This window comes from Puma concolor, chromosome E1, assembly GCF_028749965.1.
Source record: "Puma concolor isolate L17-30 chromosome E1, mPumCon1.1.hap2, whole genome shotgun sequence".
NCBI lineage: Eukaryota > Metazoa > Chordata > Mammalia > Carnivora > Felidae > Puma > Puma concolor.
Window position 1 is genome coordinate 45,366,163 of NC_141680.1, and position 22,103 is coordinate 45,388,265.

Below are 22,103 nucleotides of genomic sequence, written 5' to 3' on the forward strand. Positions count from 1 at the left end.
TACCCCCCACCCCGATCTCTCTCTCCCATTCCTACATTCATGCAGTAAAGTGAGTAGGTCTTTCCTACTAGGGCTGATGGCTCTCTGCAGTACTGTGATAATACAACACAGGGCACATGCTGGTGAATGTGTGTGTGGTTCCCAGGATTTTTTGTTCTTTTTTAATGTTTATTTACTTATTTTGTGTGTGTGAGAGAGAGAGAGGGAGAGAGAGAATCCCAAGCAGGCTCCAGGCTGTCAGCCCAGAGCCTGACGCAGGGCTTGACCTCACTAACCAAACCGTGAGATCATGACCTGAGCTGAAATCAAGAGTCAGATGCTCAACCAACTGAGCCACCAGGCACCCTACCCAGGAACTTAACTAGGACATAAGCTCCATGGTAATAGGGACCTTTCCTGTCTCATTCACTGCCGAATCTCCAGTGCCCAGCGTGAGCTCAATAAATATTTGTTGCATAAATGGATAAAGAAACATTAATTGCATGCCTACTGTATTTCAGACGTTACGCTAATCCCTACCGACGGACAAATTGGTATGTCCTCTCTCACTGTGGAGCTCAAAATCTAGAAAGAGAAACAGATAGGCAAGCAAATGGGCTGGTCATGAGGGTTAAGATAGAGGTATATGTAAGTGCTGAGAGAACACGTAGTAGACAGTTAATTTGCTCTGGGGCGGTCAGAAAAAGTTATGGGGAGGAAGGAACTTTTGAGTTGAGCTTTGAAAGGTAAGTGGGAGTTTGGTAGCGATCACAGGACGAAAGGGCGTCAAGGCAGAGAGCTAGCAGCATGAGGCTAGAAGGATAGAAGGTGGTGACGCTTCCGTGGGGTGTTAATGAGTGGCCGTGGGAGGAGGGTGGATGAGGGTAAAGCTGGAGAGCAGGCTGAGCCGCGGGTTGGGGCCCCTCACCTGCTGCCCGCCCCCTCGGGCTGTGTGCTTTCAGGTCACGGCCAGTGCAGCTGTGGGGACTGTCTGTGTGACTCCGACTGCACCGGCTTCTACTGCAACTGCACCACGCGCACCGACACCTGCATGTCCAGCAACGGGCTGCTGTGCAGCGGCCGGGGCAAGTGTGAGTGCGGCAGCTGCGTGTGCATCCAGCCCGGCTCCTACGGGGACACCTGTGAGAAGTGCCCCACCTGCCCTGACGCCTGCACCTTTAAGAAGTGAGTGGGCAGAGAAGTGAGTTGGAGCCAGTCGGGTGCTAGAAGGAGGGAGGGGGCCCCCCAGGCTAGAATCCCCAACCCTCCAGGTTCTTATTCACCAAAGCTTCAGGAGGAGGCGTCCGCTGCAGCTAAGAGGCTAGCTTTCCTCTTCCCACGGAAAAGTTTGGGCAAAGGTGGAGGTAGAGCCAACCGTGCAGGGGCCAAAGTAGCACCCGCTGGACTCCAGTTGGAGAACCCCCTCTCCTGGGATGGCATCCTGAATCCCTGAGTTGGGAGGAAGGCTAAACCAGGGAACTTCTGGGGAACGTTCCCATGTTCCGATCCTGTGGGAGAGTTGGGCTGGAGTTATGAAGGATTCTGTGAAACAGGAGATGTTCGCTAGTACAAACTCCACTCATCTGGGGTCAGGGGAAGCTCCTGCCATTTCTCTTGCCACTTTAAGCAGGGCTGGGCTCATAGGCATGCGACCTGTGCATTTGTACAGAGCCCTGTGCTTAGAAGGGCCCCATGCTTGGTTTACCGCTCTGCCGGCACTGTCTTGTAATGCTTAGGGATTTTTGAACAAGGGACCTGACATCTTCTTTTGTGCTGGGTCCCCAGATTACATGACCGGTTCTGCCTTTAAGGCTCCTGGAAGTGGCACACGCCTCACCTCCTGTCACACTCTCGGATGGGACATGAAGAAGTTTAATGAGGGGACTGGGGCCTTCTGCCTGCCAGGCCCTGCCTCTGGGTGAGGAGGAACTCCCACCCCTGAACTCCAGACCCGACCCTCTGGGTCCCCCAGAATTGCCTTACAGGGGTTTTTGTTTCGGTGTTTGTTTTCCGAGGTGGGGCAGCTTTCTGGTGTGTGGAGGTCAGAGCTGGACTGACACACACGTAGGTTTGCTCCTCTCTCGTCTTTTTTGTTTATTTATTTTTGAGAGAGAGAGGGAGACAGAGTGCAACTGGGGGAGGGGCAGAGAGAGGGACACATAGAATCTCAAACAGACTCCAGACTCTGAGCTGTCAGCGCAGAGCCTGACGCGGGGCTCGAACTCGCGGGGCTCGAACTCGAAGACGGCGAGATCATGGCCTGAGCCGAAGTCGGATGCTTAACTGACTGAGCCACCCAGGCGTCCCTCTCCTCCCTTGTCTTCGTCTCTGTGTCGTCTCTCTTTTAGGGAGTGTGTGGAGTGTAAGAAATTTGACCGGGGAGACCTACGTAAAGAAAATACCTGCAGCCGTTACTGTCGTGATGAGATTGAGTCTGTGAAGGAGCTCAGTAAGTTCAGCATGTCTTAGAATCGCGCACATATGCGGCTGCTGAAGTTTTCAGTTGATCCCAGAACGTGTCTATGTCTCATCAGTAAAATGGAAGAGTAATCCCTGCCTCAAAGGCATGTTGTACAGACCTGCTGCACACGAGGCACTTAATAAAGGCCAGCTTCCCTGAGTCCTCTTGTGCCCTCTGCTAATTTGTTCCACAGTCCCTCCCCATTCTGCTGCTTCCTGGAACCCACAGACTCAGCAAGACCCTACAGACAACTTTTAAAGTATGTAGAAATCAACCCTAACTTGACCTCCCCAGGGAAAGGAAGACAATGCATCCCATTTTACGGATGAAGAAACCTAGGCTAGGTGACGTCAGTTTAGGAGGCTAGTAACCATTTACTGAGTTTACTTAACTGAGAGTGTTAAGCAATGCCCAGGCATACTGCTCTGCTGGTTTGGAGGGAAACCTTCACCCTTATGGATTTTAGCTAAAATCATAATGCTGTAGCCTTTTTTGGCTCTCTGGAGCCCTTCCTAGAATAAGACAGATAAAAATACAGTGGTGAACAAAACTCTTGCCTGCGGTCATTCTAGTTTGAATTTCACCTTGACCGAAAAGGGGATAATCTTTGTTGCTGTCAGCGCATCTGATGTGGTTATCTGGGTCAGCGAGGCATTGGTTGGTCTAGGGAGATGGCAATCTCTCCTGAGATAGCTGTCTCTCACGAAGGCAGGAAACATGTTTTCAGTGAGAGCCACAGTGAGACACAGCCAGTCAGTCGGCTTCTGGCTGGGGGTGTTACAGAAAAGGGTCAGCTCTCTGGATCCTTTGGCTAATATCAGAAGTGGGGCTGGTTGGGGGGGGGGGGTGAGGGGCATGATTTGGGGATTGAGTTTGAAGAGACGGCTTTTCCTCCTGAGGAGAATCGGTATGCTGTGATTATCTCAGGCAGGTGAGACTGCTGAGAGAGATGTGAGATGTTATTATTACCTGGACCAGAGGGGAATCTCAGGTTAGTTGAACATATTTCTGTTACCCCCTACCCCCGTGCCATGATAATCATAAAGATAAATGCTTGTTTGTATGGAATTGTGTAACTTATAAAAGTTAGGCAAGTATCTTTTCATACACATGATCTTGTCTTTTTCTCAGCCACCTAGTAGAGTAGAACTGTGGTACTGTTGTTATCTTCATTTTGCAGATGAGCAAACTGAATCTCAGGAAAGCTACATAACTTGCCCGAACAAGTTAAGCTTAGAACTGAATCTGGAAATCCTTACTCTTTCCACTGTACTCTTATACCACTGGTTTTCGGGAGGCTTATTGAGTTCAAGTCTGGTGTGCTCTGAGACTCCTGTTTTAGTTCTGTTCCATCACATACTTGTGTTGACCTTGGTGCATTTGCTTAACGTCATCGTGTGTCAGTTTTACCTGTCTGGTTGCATCACTATAGGACGTGGTGCAAATGATAGAGGGGCACCTATAGTTTCCCTGTCAGAATAACAGGCTTCAGAATTAGAAGGGGTGAAGCCTACAAAAAAGTGATGGGAGTCAGAGAAGAGAGGCTGGCTCTGAAGAGGAACACTGGATCAGACGCAGAAACGGAAGAAATGTAAGGGCTTTGCCAACAAACTATTGAGAATAGTTGAGCCAGGAGGGAAAGGAAAGAGAGGGAAGGGAACACCCTTCTGTATTAGGTACTGTTCACTTGACGTCATTTAGTTCTCTACCAGTGTTGTGAGGTGGGTTATCCTTTTCCTTTCATAGATGAAGAAAGAGCCAGTGAGGTCAAGTAACTTCCCCAATATTACGCAGCTGACAGGTGGTAGAGCCAGGCTTTGAATCACACTGTGTCATGTGTTCTGTCATGTCCCTTCCAAGGGAAGGAATACGAACCAAAAAGGGTCTAGGAGGGACAAAAGTCAGCAGCGAGGGTCATCTAGAGGCAATTGCCAGGCACAACAGCCATCTCAAATCTAGGCATCTTGCCTAATGTCAGGCATAGGGTTTCCTGTTGCATACTTTCTCAGAAGTCCCATGACTGGGGTTTGGGGATGGCCCTGTCTTCCAGGAATTGCCTTGTTTTTCACTCTCCCATATTTTCCCCTTCCTCAGAGGATACTGGCAAGGATGCAGTGAACTGCACGTACAAGAATGAAGATGACTGTGTTGTCAGATTCCAGTACTATGGAGACTCCAGTGGAAAGTCCATTCTCTGTGTGGTAGAGGAGCCAGGTGCGTGAACCACCAGGGCCCCTGACGCTGCACCTATAGGGAGAGGGAGAGCCACGTTAGGCAGCGATTTCCACCCATTACGCCTCTTACACAGAACAGCCAAGTTAAGACTACCTTACAAGTGGTAAGTTAGGGCCTGTCATCTGGGTGTGGGAGATATTTAAATACCGATCTTAGTGAGAAAGTGACTTGCTAATTGAGGAGACAGAAAAAGAAGGTGGGTAAGGAAAGGAAGAAGGTAGATATGGATCCCACCAAGGGACAAAATACATCCTGGCATTTTTTTGAGGGGACAGTATTAAGAAGTGAGGAATTTAAAGTCTGGGACTCTTCAGCGTCCGCTCTACTTAAGGTCAGGTGGTTGCCAAGGGCAACCTGTTCGCTGCTTCAGACGAAGGCCTGATGCTTTGAGGTGTTGACCTTACCAGGGTCACCATGAGACACAGTACTGGGTTTGAGGCACCAACCCAAGGTGTTCTGAGCACTGAAAAGATAGTGCTTGCTCTCACAGCCTTCTGGAAGCAGGAGGAGCTCATCCGTCATACACAGACCAACCACAGGTTTGTCGCCATCCAGCGTAGTAGATTAGCTCGCTTCCCCTTACCACCCCCGTCTCCTTCCTTTCTCTTACGCAACAGATGAAGCTATGAATCACTAGACAATATTTTCGAGTACTTATTGTATATCAGGCGGTAGACTAGGTGCTGGGAATATAACAATAGATAAAGCAGATGTGGCACTCACAGGCCAGGGGGAGAGGGACATGTAAATTGATAGTGATACTGCTGAGGGACAAGGGCTGTGCCAAGGCGGGGGGTAGACAGGAGCTTCTGTGAGTGAAGGAACAATGTCTGAAGGCAGAGACTAAGTCAGTTGGTTGTTCGTCAGTTGATTCCCACAGCTGTAGATATTTCTTCAGGTCCTCCTTCAGACCAGGGTCCAGCAAACACTTTCTGTTCAGGGCCAGGGGTTAAATATTTTAGGCTTTGGCGGCACCTGGGTGGCTCAGTTGGTTAGGTGTCTGACTCTTGATTTCAGCTCAGGTCATGATCTCACGGTTCATCGGTTTGAGCCCCACATTGTGCTCCGCACTGACAGTGTGGAGCCTGCTTGGGATTCTCTCTCTCTCTCTCTCTCTCTCTCTCTCTCTCTCTCTCTCTGCCCCTCACCCACTTGTGCTTTCTCTGTCTCAAAATAAATATTTTAGGCTTTGTGGGCCTTGTGGTCTCTGCCATGACTACTCTGCCATTGTAACAGGAAGGCAGCCATAGTCTATATATTTTTTTTTTAATTTTTTTTTCAACGTTTATTTATTTTGGGGACAGAGAGAGACAGAGCATGAACGGGGGAGGAGCAGAGAGAGAGGGAGACACAGAATCGGAAACAGGCTCCAGGCTCTGAGCCATCAGCCCAGAGCCCGACGCGGGGCTCGAACTCACGGACCGCGAGATCGTGACCTGGCTGAAGTCGGACGCTTAACCGACTGCGCCACCCAGGCGCCCCAGCCATAGTCTATATTTAATGCACAAGCCTAAGTATATTTAGAAAGACAGGTGGCAAGCCACATTTCGCTCCCAGACAATAGCTTGCTGGCCCCTGCTTTAGGAAAGTGGGTCTCAAACTTTTCTATGTTCCCCTTGTTAAAAAATCGAGAGTCCTAAGCCCCATGCTGCTTCCATGAGCCTCTATGTTCTTTTTATTAGATTTTTTTATTACATTTTTAAATGTTTATTCATTTTTTGAGAGAAAGATGGAGCACGAGTCGAGAGAAAGATGGGAGGGGCAGAGGGAGAGGGAGACACAGAATCCGAAGCAGGCTCTAGGCTCTGAGCCCAACGCAGGGCTCGAACCCATGAACTGTGAGATCATGAGCTGAGCCAAAGTCGGACACTTAACTGACTGAGCCACCCAGGTGTCCCCAGCCTCTGTGTTCTTGAACAGTGCTCCTGGCAGTTGTGAGACGCCCCAATATTTGAGTGCCTCTGCTTTGGACACATCACTTCCCCTAGTGAGCCTTCTCAGACCTCCTCCATCATCCTTTCTTCTGATTCGGTTGGGTGCTCCTGTTTGAGTCCCAGAGCAGCTGTGTTTCCCTTAGATGGGCCTTCATCCCACCATTAACTTGCTTCTTTAATCACCCATCTCCCTCAGTAGATCACGTGCTCCACGAACACACGAACCATCTGTCTTATCTATGGTTATATCTCCATACTTGGCTCAGTCATCTACAGAGAAGATACTTAGTAAACGGGTTTTTTTTTTTTTTTCAACGTTTATTTATTTTTGGGACAGAGAGAGACAGAGCATGAACGGGGGAGGGGCAGAGAGAGAGGGAGACACAGAATCGGAAACAGGCTCCAGGCTCTGAGCCATCAGCCCAGAGCCTGACGCGGGGCTCGAACTCCCGGACCGCGAGATCGTGACCTGGCTGAAGTCGGACTCTTAACCGACTGCGACACCCAGGCACCCCAGTAAACGGGTTTTGAATGAGTTACTAGGACTGATTATTCGAGTTGACGGGCAGGCTTGCATACATGTTGATACCTGCTCGGAGAACCTTGGCTGCTTGGAGAAGGAAGCGGGTGACAGTGGAAAGAAGCTCTACTACATCCGGGTCAGCAGGGTGTTGCTGGCTGCATGGGTACCGGAGAGCATGGCGCCCCCTACCGTGATATTGTTCACCTGCCTTTCCCAGGGCTCTCACCCTTCAGAAGGGAGAAGGAAGGTAAAGGAAAGGGTATGACCTTAGTTTGATTTAGCGACTCAAGGGAAAGCTGACATGGGAAGGGGAGAGGGCAGAGTCTGGGTATGTATCTGTGGGGGAGCACATGTGGATTATTTGGCCATGACCCCTCACACTTTCCCGCCCACCTGTGTTAACGCGTTTCATGGGTTTTTCCACACCCGCCCTATTTGCACCTTTGTGCTTTCTCATTTCTGAAGGGCAGTACGTTCTTGCTTTGGGGTTTAACGTTACTTCATCTCTGCTATAACAATCCTTGCAGGTGCTTCTGCTGTAACACCAAAATCTTGTGGCTTGATATTCTTAGACTGGAATCCACTACCTGAAATTATGGGGCAGAAAGATGGTGATAACCTGAGCTTGTACAAATAACCCCCCAGGGTAGGGGGTGGAGTAGCTTTTCTGATGTAGATCCCATCCTCCACATGAGGAGATGGGACCCCAGACCCATATTCCCTATCTTGTTGCCCTGGAATTCTGAATTTGACCTCTCTTCTCACCTACCGCCCCCGACTATTTTCAGGGGTTCTGGCTTTGTGCAGAATGTGTCATCTGAGGTCCCAGAGCATAGGAGGGGATTATTCTCATTCTCTTCCCCAACTCACGCCTTTGCGGATGGTCTCCCTGAAGGGGAGGGCCACTGCAAGGCAGTAGAGACAGCACTGCCAAAGGGCTTGGCCTTGACTGGGTGGTGTTCAGCCTACTATGTGGAGTGGGCTCGGCTGAGCTGGGTCCTTATCACTCCCAGATAGAGTTGCCTCGTCGAATACAATATGTCCCATTCAACATTTAGTACCTACTTAGGCTAAAAAATTATTGTTTATCTGAAATTCAAGTTTAACTGGATTTCCCGTGCTTTTGCCAAACCTGCTAGCCCTGCCCAGTCTTTCCTGACCTTGGCTCGCCACCATGGGTCCTCATCACCGTGGCTGAGAGATCTCTCTAGAGACCAGCTGATCTCGTCATCTTCTTCCAGGAATCCTGCCATCTACTCCTTTCAGGACAAATGCTTAATAGACGTTTTTGCCTGAAGACCTCTTGACATTCTACCTGTCCCACCCATACTGACATGCAGAATTGAAGAGATTTCACTCTGAGGTTTGAGGGTCAGCCCTCTCTTCCCAAGAATTCATGATTGTTGTTCCCGGAAGAGCTGGTGCCCTTCACTCCTGGGAACTCAGACACTGGAACCTCACAGCCTCTCTCCAGATGCTCCTTTAATTATAGACAGGTTATAATTTGGTAGCTTGGGAAATAGCTAGCTTGGGTCTGCATCGGTGGTTGTTTTTGGGTCATGTGTGGTGAGCATAGGGTGTATGTTTAGAGAAGAAGGTGGGAGACAGTGTGGAAAGTGGGCATGACCACCTCTCCAGACCCATCAATACCCGTATATCCAAACACCTAATTACATAACACCTGAGAAGTTACTGGAGTGAGGTCACCAATCAGACACCTGTGGTTTATGGGAAGCAGAGCTCTGCAGAGCACAGTCCGCTTGGTCTTCAGAGGGGTGATGCACCTCTGTCTGTGTTGGTTGTTGACTAGGGTTGAACAGGAAGTCGGCTTTCAATAGGGTTAGGATTAAAGATGATGAAATATTTTGGGAAGGAACCCAAAATATTGTCTGGGTTGGCAGGCTTCCTGGTCTCTAAGTGTGCTAACAAGGACATTAGGTTCCCAGCCCTCAGAGATGTACATATCCAAACCAGAGAAACAAATACAAATGCCCAAGGAGCTAGGTAAATAAGTTAGTGAAAACAGTCAGGTGTAACAAGAACACGAGTAATAACAGTAGCTGATAGTTATTGAGCACTGAGTCTGTGCTCGGCAGAGTTCTGAGTTCTTTAAATATATTTAACTTATTTATTTTTACAGGTTTCTTTTTTTTTTAAATATTTATTTTGTGGGAGAGAGAGAGAGAGTGTGCACGAGTTGGGGAGAGGGGCAGAGAGAGAGGGAGAGAGAATCCCAAGCAGGCTTCATGATCAGCATGGAGCCCGATGCCCGGGTGGCTCAGCTGGTTAGGCATCCTACTTCAGCTCAGCTCACAATCTTGCAGTTCATGGGTTCAAGCCCCTATTGGGCTCTGTGCTGACAGCTCAGAGCCTGGATCCTGCTTCAGATTCTGTGTCTCCCTCTCTCTCTGCTCCTCCCCCACTCATGCGCTCTCTCTCTCTCTCTCTCTCTCTCTCTAAAAAATAATAATCATTAAAAAAAGAAATAAGTTGGGGTGCCTGGGTGGCGCAGTGGGTGTTCGACTTCAGCTCAGGTCATGATCTCACAGTTCGTGAGATCGAGCCCCGTGTTGGGCTCTGTGCTGACAGCTCAGAGTCCGGAGTCTGCTTTGGATTCTGTGTCTCCCTGTCTCTCTGCGCCCCCCCCCCCCCCATACATGCTCTGTCTCTGTCTCTCTCAAAAATAAATAAACATTAAAAACAATTTTTAAAAGTATATATTTAACTATTCTTCATAAGTTTTGGAATTCAGTGCTATTACTTTCTCCATTTTAAACATGGAGAGATAGGAAACAGACACCCAGAAAGGTTAAATAGTTTATCAAAGGTCACATAGCAAAGTAAGTTGTCAGCCAGGATTCGAACCCTGGCGGTCTAGCTCCAGAGCCCACAGTAGCACAGCCTCCATGACAAGTTACATGTTGCCTCTGTTTAGTGGAGAAAAGAGGGTGGTGACAAGTCTGGCAAACTAGAAAATGTGTCCCATCTAAAGGGGACAGCAGCTACTCACATCTAACCAGGGCTGCCCTGTGGGTGCAGTGTTTCCAGACCTTTTTATTTATGTTAAAAAAAAAATTTTTTTTTACTTTTATTTATTTTTGAGAAACAGAGTGAGACAAAGCATGAGCAGGGGAGGGGCAGAGAGAGAAGGAGACACAGAATCTGAAGCAGGCTCCAGGCTCTGAGCAAGCAGTCAGCACAGAGCCTGATGCGGAGCTTGAACCCACGAACTGTGAGATCATGACCTGAGCTGAAGTCGGACGCTCAACCGACTGAGCCACCCAGGCGCCTCTATTTATTCATGTTTTTAAAGGGAAGAAGAAGAATCTGAAGTTTTAGGGGGATAATCTCCTGATTATTCAATGCTGCCAACAAAATAAAAATTTAATCAAGCTTTTGTTTTAAATCCAGTAGAGTTAACATAAAATCAACTTTTTAATAAACACTTGAGTAGGTTAGATTCTACCGGGGGTGACCTGCTTATGACCTCTAATTTAAACTACTCAGGACAGATTATTGCTGTCTTAAATATTGGTACTCCCCCCCCCTTTAAAAATTTTGATTTATTTTGTAAGCCCTGTTTCCCTCAGAGAGATTTCTAGTAATTTCTTACTTGGTCAAGTTGCCTTTACAACGTCCCTGCTCTGTGCTCTCTCCTGACAGAGTGTCCCAAGGGTCCTGACATCCTGGTGGTCCTACTCTCAGTGATGGGGGCCATTTTGCTCATCGGCCTTGCTACTCTGCTCATCTGGAAGCTCCTCGTCACCATCCATGACCGGAAGGAGTTTGCTAAGTTTGAGGAAGAGCGAGCCAGAGCAAAATGGGACACAGTAAGAGTCGGGGCTGGGCATTTTCTTAAGTCATTGGTTTGAGAGCCTCAACTGGAAATAGTAGGTACTTAGGGGAGCCAGGTTCAGCCAGCACCATAATTTCCCAGTTAGTCTCTGTTGTGGAAATTGGGAGATGGTCCTGTTGTCTTTATTCCTGAAAGCCACCTGAGTCTCTCCCTGCCACACAGTGACCATAGGTCCCGTCGGTGAGAACTGACTGAGTACAGGTAGGGCCCAGCTCTGCTCTGGACACTGACACAATCAAAAGGAAACATATTCTCTAATTGAGGAAGACAGGACAAATGATGGGGGGGGGGGGAACGTTATTATTGCCAGTTTGTAGATAAGAAAACTGAGCACAGAGAGGTTCAATGGCTTGCCCAATTGTGGGAGGGAATCAAGTTATGATAGAAATTACTCTTTGAGCCAGCCTCTTAAAACATATCCTCTCTGCAGTTTATTCTGATTGCATTCAATCAAGCATCTATCGAGAACTTTCTATATACTTAATTTTGCTCTGTTCTCCTTTGGCTCATCTTCCACATTCTGACTTTTTTTTCTGGACCTTCCAAAATGGCTGTTTGACTCCATGAATGTCTAGCGGGAGGCTGGAAGTTTGTTCTCATTTAATGGTCACCTCAGGCCTTGGTACTCAAGGGTCCCAAGACACTTGAGATGTTTCTGTTCGTACAGTGTAGAAATCTGGAATCTCAGCGGCACATGAGAATGTGTTGTATTTCTTGAAATGGGACTCCTAAAGACGGCCAGATCTTATGGGATTTATCACTTTTTGTTAGAAAATAATTTGGGCAACCCAGTGAGGGTCTTATTTTTTCCTGCTAACATGACAGTGGGTAGTGCTTGGAAGGATGAGATGAGAACAAATTAAAATGATTTTGAGTGAAAGCTATCCTCTCTGTTTCAGCTACCACCTGCTACATTTCTTGTCTCTGCCCGCATCCCTCAGCATAGTCACAATAAAAGAAAAAAAAATTGGAGAAGGGCAAAAGAGAGAGTTCAGGAGAGAAGCAGGAAATAGATACTGGCTACAAGTGGTACTGAGGTGTTTGGGGATCACCAAAAAGTAATGGGTTGCATTCAACCCCTTCGAAACAGCAGCACAATGGCATTCCACTTTCTCTCTCCTCTTATTTCCTACCCACTCCCATCTCAGGAGCGAATATGGGGTTACAATGAGCATTAAGCGATTCATGGATGGTGTAGCCCGGAGAAAGGTGTCTTGGGTAAAGTCTTCAGGCGAAATGTAATCGTTGAGGGCAGGGAAGAATTGAGGAATTCACCGTAAGACACATTTCTGTTCTCTCCGCAGGCCAACAACCCACTGTATAAAGAGGCCACATCCACCTTCACCAACATCACCTACCGGGGCACTTAATGACAAGCAGTCATCCTCAGTTCGCTGTCAGGCTGTCCCAGAATTGTGGATACCTCTGCTGTCATGTTTACAGGGAACGAAATCTGTGGGGCAGGATAGGGGGCTGGGAGTGGGGTGGGTTACAAGAATGTCAGTATGTGGAGGTGTGGGTCTCTGTGCGTGTGTACGCGTGAGTGTGCTGCATGTGGGGGAGTGTGTAATTTAAAACTTGAGGTGTGTCCAGACACGTGGAGCTCCTCAGCCTTTGTCCGCAGAATGCCTCCTTCAGGGATCCTTCCTGCTTAACCTTAGGGTGACCCACGTAGCTGAGCAGGCACTGTTCATTACCTCAGTGAGAAGCCAGCTTTCCTTTTCCGGCCATTTCTCCCGAAGAGAAGGGCAGGGCTGAGCCTCTCATTCCAGAGGAAGGGGCCTTGACTCTGCCTTGAGTTTACGGTTCTTGGGTCCGACGCTCAGCAGCTCTGATAGCAAATGCTGGGCTCTGCAGCCTTGTTGTGTCATCTGGACTTTGATCTCCTTTGCCTTCCCTCAGGCTGAAGGAGAAATCAGAAGCAAGCGGAGCCATGGGAGTTGCCTATGTCTTTCGCTATCCCCTCAATCCAGTATGGTTCTCTCACAAGGGGAGCCCTTGCCAGCAATTCTGTTGGGAGTGAGGATGGGAAGGCCACTCAGGGGTCATGCATGGCCTGGATGAACGTGCCAGAGTCCCCCAGTTCATAATCATCACCCTTCAGATTTGTCTCCTTGGCACCCCACCCTAGAAGTTCGATCGGAGGATGCGTGTTACCCTTAGAGCAGCATCACCTCTTTACCTTCTACGTCCACACTCTCACTGCTGTAGACATTTGCTACATACTGGGAATTTCTTTCATGACCGGACGCTTTTCCTCCCAGGGAGAGTGCTGTGATGAGAGCCAGAGATCTGGCCCCGCCCTTCAGGCCCTCTGCCCCTTGTCCAAGGCACCCCCCCCCCCCCGCCCCTACACCCAATCTGGTGCTTCTGTGTGCTACATCCATCCATGGGGCTGATTGCACTTATCTACCTCTCGGCTGTCTTGTGAAGGAATCATTCCCATGGGTCTCTGAGTCTGCTGGGCATATGTGCCACATTTAGAAGGATGGGCCAGTGGATCAGCGTGTGTGGCCTATTCTCCTATGGGCTGGGCAACCTCATTTTAACTCAGTCTTTAATCTGAGAGGCCACAAGTGCAGTTTTATTTTATTTTTCTCATTGGGTCACCTGAAACCATGATGAGGCTTGCTTAATCTAAAGGAATACGTACAGAAACACATTTGCATTTATATTTATTTGAGGAGGAGGAGCATATTTAAAAAAAAACAACAACAACCCCACACAGACTTGGGATGGATACAGACCCTCCCACTTGGCATCACTCATAGGGAGTTGCTGTCCATTTGCTGGATCTGTAGGGGCTCTCTCATCCTGGGAGCCTGTGGGGATGGCCCCCCGGGCATGCTGGGCCATTTCTGAGCAGGAGGGGTACAAGTGGTTCTTTTCTCCTAGCAGTTGCTTCCTTGGTGTTCACATTGGTCTAAACATTAACAACCACCCTCACCCCCCATTCATCAAGAAAAAGGAAAGAGCTATAGACAGTGGTCTGACGATCAGAAAATGTAAGTCCTGGCCTCATTGTTGCAGCTGAGGAAGCTTTACCCTTAATTAAGGCAAGCCTCTCTTCCTTCCCTTCGGGGCTCAGTTTTCTAGTTTGAAAAATGATAGTTTGGACCAGCCAGTCTGGAAGGTGTCTTTCAATATCGAGAATCTGAGATGCTGGGACTTACTGTGGCATCAGACATTCAGTCAAGATTCCGTGAGATGTTGATACTACTTTTTTTGTTGTTAAGTTGGGAGATCTGAGAGACCGGCTTTTGCAAGAGCGGATGTCATTCCACGTCACCTTTCTCAATGAAAAAGCCTCATTCTGGCCTCTCTTAGAGCCCCTTCTCCGATGTTTGTTAGCAGTCACATTTCCTAATGTAGCACTCAAGCTCCACTTAGTTTATTATTCCTTAGCTCACTTTGCACACGTTTGCATCCACATATAAGGGAGAGGAATCCATTAAGAAGTAGCTGAAATGTGTATTCTGCATTCGTGTGGTAACACTGAGAATAAGCCTTGGAATTAGGAGTAGGGCAAGTGACTGAGCCTTGTCTCACCCATGGATTACTCTTTACTGAAAGGGATGGTAGTACAGTAGAGGGGTAAATGGGGGAGGGGAGGGTCGATAATGAATCCAAGAAGTTTAGAACCTAACTATACCCTTTGGCTACTGAGACAAGAGTCCATTAAAGCAGTAGTTGGACCTTTTCTTTAGATAAGATGGTTTATATGAAGACACTATATCAAAGGAGGAAGAACATATATTTAAAGGATGAAAAAATCAGTAGGACTCTTCTCTGAGCTTCTGGAAGGAGACTCCTAGGCTTTAAAAAGGCGCCGGGTGGTCCAGTTAGGTGTTTGACTTTGGCTGAGGTCATGAACTCGCATTTCGTGAGTTCCAGCCCCACATCAGCCTCTGTGCTGACAGCTCAGAGCCTGGAGCCTGCTTCGGATTCTGTGTCTCCCTCTCTCTCTGTTCCTCCTCTGTTCACGCTTTCTCAAAAATAAATGAAGATTAAAAAAAAAAAAAAAAGACCAATACTCTTTGTATGCGGGGAGAACCTGTAGCTGTGTTCGCGAGACAGCAAATGGCAGTCAGTTTGGGCATCACGTAGGGTGAACATCTAAATAGTATTTTGGTATCAGCACAGCCCAAAGAAGTTATTTATTTGTGCTCAGCTCATCTGGAGAGAATTTATGTTCAGTCTCAGGGTGTGTGGATAGTAATGGGAAGCTTGGGATGCTCCTGACAAGTTGTCACATAACGAATCCCATCTTTCTCTCTCAGATATTCCTAGACCATCCATGATTTCAAGATCCTTCTCTTTGTTAGGTATTCCTGGTGGAAATGACTTAAGTGCCTTCCTGACTTCCTAACCACCCCCTCTGTTTGAATTGTGCAACAGTAAATTAAATGTGCTTTCCAAAAAGAATTGACCTAAGGCTGCCCAGTTCTTCCTGTGTTGTTATTTCTGTTTTCTTTGGGTGAAAAGAGTAAATGTCATCGCCTCAAAAATGATTATTTTAGAACAAGCCTGTTTCCAAATGTAACCAAATGATGACCACCACGGGGACTGAAGTTTACTCCAGAACCCAGAGCGTTTCTTTAGACTTTCATAATGTTTTCAAACTGAGTAGGTTATTGCTGTTCTAAGAGTTGGAGTTTTTTGTCTTTTAATTGGGGATTTTTTAGGAACTTGTGCAATCTCAATAGAACAGACTGTCAGTTTAGCCTAGGTTTTGTTTGCAGGAGGCATAAATCAGTACAATAAAGGCTTGATGGCAGATTATTGACAGGATCATTTAAATGCCCAGCTTTAGGGGGAAAAATGCCCAACTTTTATTTAAGGAATTGGGTCTCAAAATGTGGTTTGAGGACCAGCAGCCTCCATATCACCTGGGAAGTTGTTAGGAATAAAAATGCACAGGCCACGCCCCAGGGCTACTAACTCAGAAAATCTGAGATGGGGCCGGGCCCAGTGTTGTGTTTCAGCAAGCCCTCCCTGTGATTCTGCTGCTGACTCAAGTTTGAGAACCATTGACTTAAGAAGTCACTTACCTGTCCTTCTGGCTTACTAAGTTTGCAGTGAAGTCATCTCAGTTCCTAAAAGATTATGAATATAGCTTGGCGGGCATATTAAGAGAACCGAATATCTACCCACACAAAATGAAAATCCACTTTTGATCCATTTTCCAAATTAAGTGATCAGAGGCTTCTGGTTCCCTCACAGCCACAAATTCCCATGAAAAACTAAAAGAAGTACTAGATCAAAATCACAGGGAAAGAAACCCAACTAACAGGATACTTGGCAGGCATCCAAGAAAACTTTATTCACAGGAGATGGGATGAATATCGGAATTATTCGCATTATCACTTTATAGGGTAAGACTCTAGAATTTGCAACTTCACTTTCTGCTATTTAAAATGTATTGAGCATTGACAGTGTGGGGTTGAAGTACTTTACAGCACACTCATCACCTTTGCCTTTGGGTCTTACATTCCTTAAATAACGTGCATGTTTAAAAAACATTGCAGTGCATGACGTCATAAAAGGATTATGTGAACACACACTGAGACCTTTTATGTTGAAATGTTGTAGGTACACTGTGTTTTATTTACTTCATGGTAACTGATGACTACATATCTGGGTAAAATGGAGGACTTTATGTGAAAATGAAATGAAAAGCTATATATCAAATCATATCTGTAATCCCCTAGCTCTTGGCCTGTGTAGTCTGAACTCTATAGTAACAGCCATGTAATGACCACTGGGATCAATTACAAGCAAGTTGTCTTGGAATTACAGTGCATTCATTTTTCACACTGATGTAAGGAAACTAACATATGCTGTGCAAGAAAACCATTTAATGCTTGTTGAAAAATAATTTCTATTTGGTTTTGTAACATATTTCTTGAAATATCTATTTCTGGTATTTTGGAGTTTGACTAAAGCACACAGGCAGTTTTAAATGCTTGTGATTGGGGTTATCTATATTGTTCAATTTTAAGGGGCGCCTGGATGGCCCAGTCGGTTAAGTGTCCGACTCTTGGTTTTGGCTTAGGTCATGATCTCACGGTTTGTGAGTTTGAGCCCCACATTGGGCTCTGTGCTGATGGTGCAGAGCCTGCTTGGGATTCTCTCTCTCTCTCCCTCTCTCTCTGCCCCTCCCCCACTTGCTCTGTCTCTTTCACAAAAATAAACTTAAAAAATTTTTTTAAAAATCCACTTAATGAGACTATCCAAGAAGAGTTAGCATGTGAAAAGAAAATTATAGGTCAGTTAACGTGATTGTGTTCCTTGCGATTGCTGCCATAGTGCTGTCTCTCTAAACTTTTGCACAGAGAAGACATTTTCCGTCAGCTGTGTATTTTCTGACAATACACGGGAGAATGCTCACAGAATAGAAGCATTTAGAAAGCAACATTTAGGAGATGTAACAGCCTTCACGCAAAATCTCCACAGTAAGTTGTTCTTTATCAGTGTCCCTGAAAACAGCTTTGTAAGAAAAAAAAATCTCGCCATTCATTGTGGGTTTTTTTTTTTTTTTCTATTAGTTGGGTTTTCCTGTGACTCATACAATTGGCATGATTTCTTTGGAGAGATCAGAGTGCTGGGTGTGTAAATATCATTCGGTGGCCAATGAAGAGATCGGTTAGGAAAAATGTTAATGGATCTATGCTCCACTTTGCTTCTCCTGACCCTTCTAATCCCCCATTGTGACAGAGGTTGCTGATTGTGCCCCCATATGTGTTTTCCTCTTCTCACATAAAGTCAGAACTCCTCATTTCCAGTTGGACACATGGCTGCCTGGAATAGATACTATGTCTCCAAGCTTCTCGTGCAGCTAGGCTGCCCTGTCCACCTTGTAGACAGATGTGAATGGAAGGGGTGCATACCACTTCCATCGCGAGCCACTTAGGAAGGGAGCGTGCCTCTCCTCTCCCCTTCCTTCTTCAGGTAGGCCGACTCTAGAGATAATAGCCAGAACTTAAGCAGACCTCACGGATCAGGATGGGACCTGAGGGACTGTGGTAGTTATCTATTGCTGCATAATAAGTTACCCCACGATTTAGCAGCTTAAAACCACAAACGCGATCTTGCAGTTTTTGCGGCATGTCAGCTGGCTTCTCCCTAAGTGCGGAAGCCAAGAGCGAGCCAGGAGGAAGCTGCAGTATCTCTTGTGACGTAGTTTTGTACGTGTCACGTCAGCATTTCCACCATACTCTATTCGTCGTTAAGTAGCCCGCTACAACTAGTCCACATTCAAGAAGCGTGGAACAGATGCCACCTTTTTTTAAAACTTGTTTTAAATGTTTACGCTTTGAGAGAGAGAGAGACAGAGACAGAGTATGAGTGGGGAAGGGGCAGAAAGAGAGAGAGGGAGACACAGAATCGGAAGCAGGCTCCAGGCTCTGAGCTGTCAGCACAGAGCCCGACGCGGGGCTCGAACTCGTGAACCTAGATGCCACTTCTTGAAGGTATGAGCACCGTGGTAGATAAAATTGTTGCCCCTGCCCATCCCCCTCTCCCAAAGGCACCCATGTTCTAATCCCCAGAACCAGCGAATATGGTACCTGGCATGGAATAAAGAATTTTGCTGATGTAATTAAGGGCAGAAACAGGGAAATTTCATGGATTATGTGGATAGCCTTAACACAATCATAAGGGGGTCAGAGTGAGAATAGGAAATGTCAGGATGGAAACAGGTCAGTGTGAGGTTGCCACGAGTCAAGGGATGCAGAGGCCTCTAGAAGCGGGAAAAGGTAAGGAATAGATTTTCCTTTAGAGCCTCCAGAAATGCAGCCTTTGTAAGGCCAATTTTGGACTTCTGACCTCCAGAAATGTAATAAATTGTTGTTGAAGTTTGTGGTAAGTTGTTACAGTAACAAGAAACTAATACACCAAAGAACTTGTGGACATAGTTCAAAACTGCCACAGTCCACCCTCTGGTCACTACTTATTCATAGTTCCCTCACTTGCAACAAGTGCTCCCCCTTCCCGAGGACCCCCCGGTCTTATCTCATTATAGCATTCACTCGAAGTCCAGAGTCTTGTCCTCTAAATAGGTCCTGGGGCAGAGGAGTCTTCTTGGATATAGTTCCTTACATTTGGCCACTTGAGTATAGTGCCTCTTAATCTGAAGTCCTGTGAACTAAAGGAAAAAGCTATACGCTCTCTTCCTGCAACAACCAATTAAAATGGCAGGACAGATAGGGAGACATTCCAGTTTCAAGGGGCAGAAAACAGGTTTGCAGAAGCCCCCAGTCCATAGCAGTTCTGAAAGTCACTTGGGTATAGGCTGGCAGTTCCATATGAAAGGCCTGGGAATAATTCTCCATGGATTTTCATTCTATCTTCTAGGCTTTTGGTTTTACCCTTGAAGCCATCTTTATTCCATTAAAGGTAGCATATATTCACGTGGAAATAGTTTTCTCAGCCTGCTTCCTGCTTATAGAGCTTGAGGGTCCAAAGACCTCTTTCCTTTTCATGCTCTGACTCCTTCAGCCCAAGCTGGCAGTGTTTCTGACAATTACAATACTCTTTAAAAAAAATTATGAATCTCCTGCAAATCTTGATTGGGTTTCAGTCCCATAAAATAAAAGCCCTACCCATAAATATCTTTGAGTTAAATCTTTTGCTACCTCGGGCTTCTGCAGAAGGACAAAAGCCTTAAGCTTCTTAGAAGCCATATTATTTGAATGAGAGGATCCAAGAAGCATAACCTTAAAATCTTTTGAGAGTCTTTTGCCTGCGATATCTCCCTTAAGCCACCACTGGAATAAATGCCAGTGGAGCAGTAAAATAGAAGACTGTGTCCTTGCAACTATGGTTAGCAATATTCACCCTTGAGTGACCATCTCTGAACCTCTCGAATGTGAGAAATAAAATTCTATCTTGCTTAGGCCACTGTTATTTAGGGATTTTCTGTTAGGTGAAAGAATCTAATCCTAACTACTATACTCTTGGTGCTATTTGGTGAGCGTCTCTGAAACTGACTAATACAGTAACTAACTCATCAATAGACTCAATACTAACAAACTACAAGTGCTCAAGATTGTGCAGCGTCCACAATCTGGTGATCAGACAGACTGAAACCATTATAATCGTTACACGTTAGAAGTTGATGCCTTATGAATAGATGGCAAATGGGCTCAGCTCATTAACAGAGGTGGACTGTAAACAGTGTGTGTGGGTAGGTGGGGAAGTAGGGAATGGAGGGTGGGGTGTTTACAAAAATAAAGGACATGGTCTCAGCACTCATTACTTACAGACTGTTGAGGGACATAAAACACGTACATGTTAAAAGTACTAAAGAATGCCTACACAACAGGATTTGAGATATAAACGGGCACAAGTATCTCTGAAGTAATTAAATGTTTTAACATTTTTTGAGCACTGCATAAACATTTTTGAATTATCACAATTCTGAACGAATGAGAAAACTGAGGCTTAGAGAGCTTAGTTTGCCCCACTGCATACAGTAAATAATTAGGATAATTGACTCAATAATTGAATTTGCATAGATCCAGCTCTAAAGTCCACGCTGCTCACCACAATGTTAACAACGGAGAGCTCAGGTTGGCTCAATCACTGTGAATTTTACCTTTTTGAAAATTTACCTTTACACCTCAAATCATGAGCTTTAGGGGGAAAGTATTTGCAAAACGCTCTCCGCTTGACAGAACATTTACGACTGTAAATGTAGCAAAAACCTTAAAAATGATCAATTTCACTGTCTTGGATTCGTACAACGTTTTAGCGACATAATATTTGGGGCGAGCCGTGAAAAATCGCTTTGTGTCTTTTACCAGTAACATTTCATCTGCAGCATGCACACACACAAGAAATTGATCTTCGAAGAAACACAAAGCATCTCTTCCCAAAGTAAGCGTTAGTCCTCTGAAGGGCAGCCTGGAACCGATTTCAGCAAAGTGTCGGGACAAAGAGCTCTGCGCTGTTGTCCGGTACAGAGCGGTAGAAACCAAGAAGGATGGAATGCTTTCGAAGGCAGGGCGGGAAGTCTTCAAAGGATGGATACAGGATAAGCCTGAAAAGATGTCAGACTGGGGCGGGGCACTGCACCAGGGAAGGAAGAGAGCTGCAGGAAGGGTAGGGAGTGCGGGAAGGACGGCGAAATCCAGGTGCCGGGAGGACAGCGCGCGGGGAGGAGCTCGCGTCTGGGCCGCCGGGCGGGGCCAGGTGAGGTCACAGGCCCTTGTGAGGTGGGGTGGAGCCGCGGGGCCGCAGCGCTGTCCAGTCGGCGCGGAGGCGGCGGCGAGCTCAGCCGCTCCCCGCTGCCCCGGAGCCCCTGCGCGGTGGCGGAGGCGGTGGCGGTGGCGGTGGCGGTGCCCTGGGTCCCGCACTCTTCCAGCGCGGGCCGCTCAGTGGGCGGAGCGTCGGCCTCGGTCAGGTGACCTGGGGGCGGGGCTTCGTCGCGTGGGATCCCGGGAAGGCGGCGCAGCGAGAGCGCCGGGCCACGCGGGGTGGGGGGGGGGCGGGGGCTGAGCGGCCTGCAGCTAGGACCTTCGGATCCCATGGGGCTAGGGCCTCGGCCCTTGAGGCGGGAGGAGGGGGACACCCTTGGGAGCCCGAGGGGGTTCACGGTGGGAGCCCCCCCCCCCCCCCCCCCCCGAGGGGACACAGGTGGAGAGGCAAGACTTGCCGAGGAGCGTGCCACCCGGTGCGAGGGACAAAGTGGAACAATTACGGAGATGGACGAAGGTTCCAGAAGGGACAGCGATGTGACTGGGCGGGCGGGGCACTAAAGGGGCAGACGCGGCTGGATCCGATGGTGCCTCGGAAATGGTGGTGGTTCTAGAAGGGTGGAGGTCATGGTGGCTGGGAAGCTTCCCTGCTTCTTGAGCAAACCCTCAAACCACTAGTAGAGCACTTGTTTTCATCTGGTGAGTAGTTTAACGTGTTCACAGGTCTACTCACTTTCTTCGCCAGAAGGCTAAACGAGCAGGGCCTGTTGGAATGTTCCACAGCACAGGTTCTTCCATGAAGTGGAAGTTCAGTCAGTATTGTTAAAGGTGGTAGTTGGGGGTGGTGCCGGTCGTGTGTGAACGTTAAGGGCAACGGGTGCAGTGAAGAGGTGTCTGCAGTTGCTGTTAATGGACG

General features: G+C 47.3%; 1 protein-coding gene across 1 annotated transcript; it reads left to right on the top strand.

Moving 5' to 3' along the window:
• Positions 1-370: 370 nt before the first annotated feature.
• LOC147574424 (integrin beta-3-like) lies at positions 371-15,413 on the top strand. Its single transcript, XM_086687587.1, has 5 exons — positions 371-1,164; positions 2,328-2,428; positions 4,535-4,654; positions 10,796-10,962; positions 12,293-15,413. Exons 1-5 carry the CDS (start codon positions 833-835, stop codon positions 12,356-12,358), a joined length of 786 nt encoding a protein of 261 aa, XP_086543713.1. The 5' UTR covers positions 371-832; the 3' UTR covers positions 12,359-15,413.
• Positions 15,414-22,103: the final 6,690 nt, after the last annotated feature.

What these genes read in the sequence shown, in the direction of transcription:
- LOC147574424 (XM_086687587.1), top strand. Translation starts at nt 833, where the DNA reads ATGAGTGGCCGTGGGAGGAGGGTGGATGAGGGTAAAGCTGGAGAGCAG. An exon ending in GACGCCTGCACCTTTAAGAA is followed by an intron (nt 1,165 to 2,327) that starts GTGAGTGGGCAG and finishes TCTCTCTTTTAG; the next exon opens with GGAGTGTGTGGAGTGTAAGA. An exon ending in CTGTGTGGTAGAGGAGCCAG is followed by an intron (nt 4,655 to 10,795) that starts GTGCGTGAACCA and finishes CTCTCCTGACAG; the next exon opens with AGTGTCCCAAGGGTCCTGAC.